Genomic DNA, 3423 nt, shown 5'->3' on the forward strand with positions numbered 1-3423 from the left:
GTTGAGCTGGGTGTGGTGCATGTTTGTAATCCCAGTGACTCAGGAGGCTAAGGCAGGAAGATCACAAATTCAAAGGCAGCCTCAGCCACTTGGTAAGGCCCTAAGAAATTCAGGGAGACCTTGTCTCCAAATAAAATACATAAAAAGGGCTGGGAGTGTGGCTCAGTGGTTAAGTGCCCCGGGGTTCAATCCTCAGTACCAAAATAAAAAAGTAAGGTTGAACAAATATAGCAAAGCACTAAAGTGTATGATTCTGTATAAATGAAAAAAGTTAAAAACAAACAAATTAGGGCTGAGGTTGTGGCTCAGTAGTAGAGCACTTGCCTCACACATGTGAGGCACAGGGTTTGATCCTCGGCACCACATTAAAATAAATAAAGATATCGTGTCCGTCTACAACTAAAGAATTATTATAAACAAACAAGCAATCATACCTGATTGATATCCATGCTTGGGGCACAGATCTATCAAGAAAATAAGCATTTACCGCAAAAAAACAAAAAATCAGGATCTGGACATGTGATAGGTAAGGGTTGTGGAGAGACTTCTGTAGTGCCCTGTTCTGTTCTTGACCCACATGTTGATTTCACAGGTGTTCGATTTATGGACTTTTCTATATGAGTATTGTATATTATATTCACTCTCATGCACAAAAAGTGAAAAGCTATAATGATCAGATTAAGAAAGAATTCACTCTTTCTGTGCCTAGAGCAGCCATGGCTCGTGGTCCCAAGAAGCATCTGAAGCGGGTAGCAGCTCCAAAGCATTGGATGCTGGATAAATTGACTGGTGTGCTTGCTCCTTGTCCATCCACTGGTCCCCACAAGCTGAAACAATGTCTTCCTCTCATCATTTTTCTAAGGAACAGACTTAAGTATGCCCTGACAGAAGATGAAGTAAAAAAGACTTGCATGCAGCGCTTTATCAAGATTGATGGCAAAGTCCGAACCGATATAACATACCCCGCCGGTTTTATGGATGTCATCAGCATTGATAAGACTGGAGAGAATTTCTGTCTGATCTATGACACCAAGGGTCGTTTTGCTGTTCATCGCATTACGCTTGAGGAGGCCAAGTACAAGTTGTGCAAAGTGAGAAAGATATTCGTGGGCACAAAAGGAATCCCTCATCTGGTGACTCATGATGCAGGAACCATTCGATATCCTGATTCCCTAATCCTGAATGGTACCATTCAGATTGATTTGGAGACTGGCAAGATTACTGATTTCATCAAGTTTGACACTGGTAACCTGTGTATGGTGACCAGAGGTGCTAACGTGGGAAGAATTGGTGTGATTACCAACAGAGAGAGACATCCTGGCTCTTTTGACATGGTTTGTGTGAAAAATGCCAATGGCAACAGCTTTGCCACCTGGCTCTCCAACATTTTTGTTATTGGCAAAGGCAACAAACCATGGATTTCTCTTCCCCAAGTAAAAGGAATCCGATTCACCATTGCTGAAGAGAGAGACAAGAGACTGGCTGCCAAACAGAGCAGTGGGTGAAATAAATGGTCTCTAGTTGATATGCCTAGAGAGTAGAGGTCTTTGTGCTTAATTAAAGAAAATGTAGCAGGATGAATTGAAAAAAAAAAAAGAAAGAATTCATGATTCTCCTCCATCCATCTCTTTACCTGATGCTTGAATCTCCTAACCACCTACTTTTGGACAGATTCGTATAATTATCTGTCTTCTGTTTGACATCTTCTGAAGAGTTGGGGTCACTCCTGAGAGCAGTAACAACCAGGCAAACAACAGGTGACCCTCCAAGCTGTATTGTCCTATGACTATGACTGTCTATCACTTTCCTTCCACCCCCGATTACCAGGCTGCTGAAGACCATATTTAACCCTGGGTAATATCCATTTGTTATTGGTTTTAATTGCAAGAGACCGGACATCAGTGATCAATATCCTAGCAGGAAAAGGTATATATAACACATTTCCACATAAGAATTGCTTTCAAATGAGCTGCTAAGATTTGGAGAGAGTGGGGGAGAAGAGAAATGAGTTTTGGGTGAATGAAGACCCCACTTTCCATGCAGCTTCATTTCATGGTATTTTAGGACTCAACACATGGATCTAATGAATTGAGTTAGGTTTGAAATGGTGGCCTGGACCAAAATGTTCATCCAATAGAGGAAAACTTACAAAATACAGGTTTCCACTTCTCCAGTCTTTTTTTTTTTTTAAGCTTTCTTTTTTTTTTTTTCCTAGAACCAATGTTGCCAAGACTAAATGTTAATCCCTAGAATCTTTTCAAGTAAAAGGTGCTGTGTAGGCCTCACTTGTTTTGCAAGTTCAACTTTTGTCTTTAAAGAAATATGACATTTCAGGGGAACTTTTCCAAATATTTTTTCACTTTTTTTCTGGTGCTTCATGATACTTGAAAGAGTTTTCAGTTGATTAGTTTCTCAAACAAATAGCATGATACATAGGGATAATTTTTCTTTTGTTGGTTCAGTAAATGTTTGCTGCGTGAATCACAATGAACAGATGAGTATGTTAATAAAAGAGTAAATAACCATATAGAATTAGGTGGTTCTTTCTGAAATAAGTAAGTAGAATTGCTTCTCTACTCCATGCAGGCAAAAGAAGTCAAAAAGTGAAGCAATTATCTGGATAATTCAGACAAAAAAAATCAACTTTGGAGGGAAAGGAGGCCCTTTTTCCTGGCCCAAATTCATTTGAGCCATCCAATAACATGACCCACTATAGTGGAATTTGGCATTAAAAAGGCTTGTCTTGGCTCCCATCCAGTGGGGTTTAGTTACTGAATTCCTTAAAGGACATTGTTCAAACATGGTCTCCCATGTAACTTTGTTCTAAGGCACACACTGCAAGAACCTTAATGTCACCAAGTGACTCCAGGGCATTATTCCCTTGGATTGAATTATCCAGAAAATTACTGTCATTTCAGTTCACCTTCCTGGGTTAGACAAAAGCAACATGTGTTGCTTAGAGTTTGATACACAACAATTATATGGGACTACCTGAAAGCTTTGCCTGCAAAGTGTGTTAGTATATATGATCCTGATTCCTGGATTCAGCAAGTAGAAGCAAATGAGTGAAAGGTGACAGCTATTTGTGAATTGTACACTCATCACTCCTGCCTTCTACATCCTTGGTTCCTCAGAATGCACTTATGATTGTTGAAATAATTAGTTTGATTCAATTAACGGTAGAAATCACAGTTGAACTGCCCACCATTCTAGGGACTTTTGTGACTATATTTTGCTCCCTGGGTATTTGTTTACCAATTGGAGAAAATATGAGGTTGCCTTGCAGAAAGTAATCATATTACAGAAATGGACATAAAAATGGACAAAAAGCCCTTTGCTGGCTTTCCTAGTACTTCCACAGCTTTGTTAACCATTTCTGGGTAGGGATTTTTTTTTTTTGTAAAACAACCTAGTATAGGGCTT

The 3423-nt window shown here is 39.5% G+C and overlaps 1 protein-coding gene across 1 annotated transcript; it reads left to right on the forward strand.

Annotated features, from left to right (window-relative positions):
• The first annotated feature begins 689 nt into the window (after positions 1-689).
• Positions 690-1520, forward strand: LOC107139821 (40S ribosomal protein S4-like). The gene has a single exon (XM_015482670.2). It carries the CDS (start codon positions 717-719, stop codon positions 1503-1505), a length of 789 nt encoding a protein of 262 aa, XP_015338156.1. The 5' UTR covers positions 690-716; the 3' UTR covers positions 1506-1520.
• Positions 1521-3423: the final 1903 nt, after the last annotated feature.

This window comes from Marmota marmota, unplaced genomic scaffold (assembly GCF_001458135.2).
Source record: "Marmota marmota marmota unplaced genomic scaffold, marMar, whole genome shotgun sequence".
Taxonomy (NCBI): domain Eukaryota; kingdom Metazoa; phylum Chordata; class Mammalia; order Rodentia; family Sciuridae; genus Marmota; species Marmota marmota.

Coding starts and splice junctions, on each gene's coding strand:
- LOC107139821 (XM_015482670.2), top strand. CDS start 717: ATGGCTCGTGGTCCCAAGAAGCATCTGAAGCGGGTAGCAGCTCCAAAG.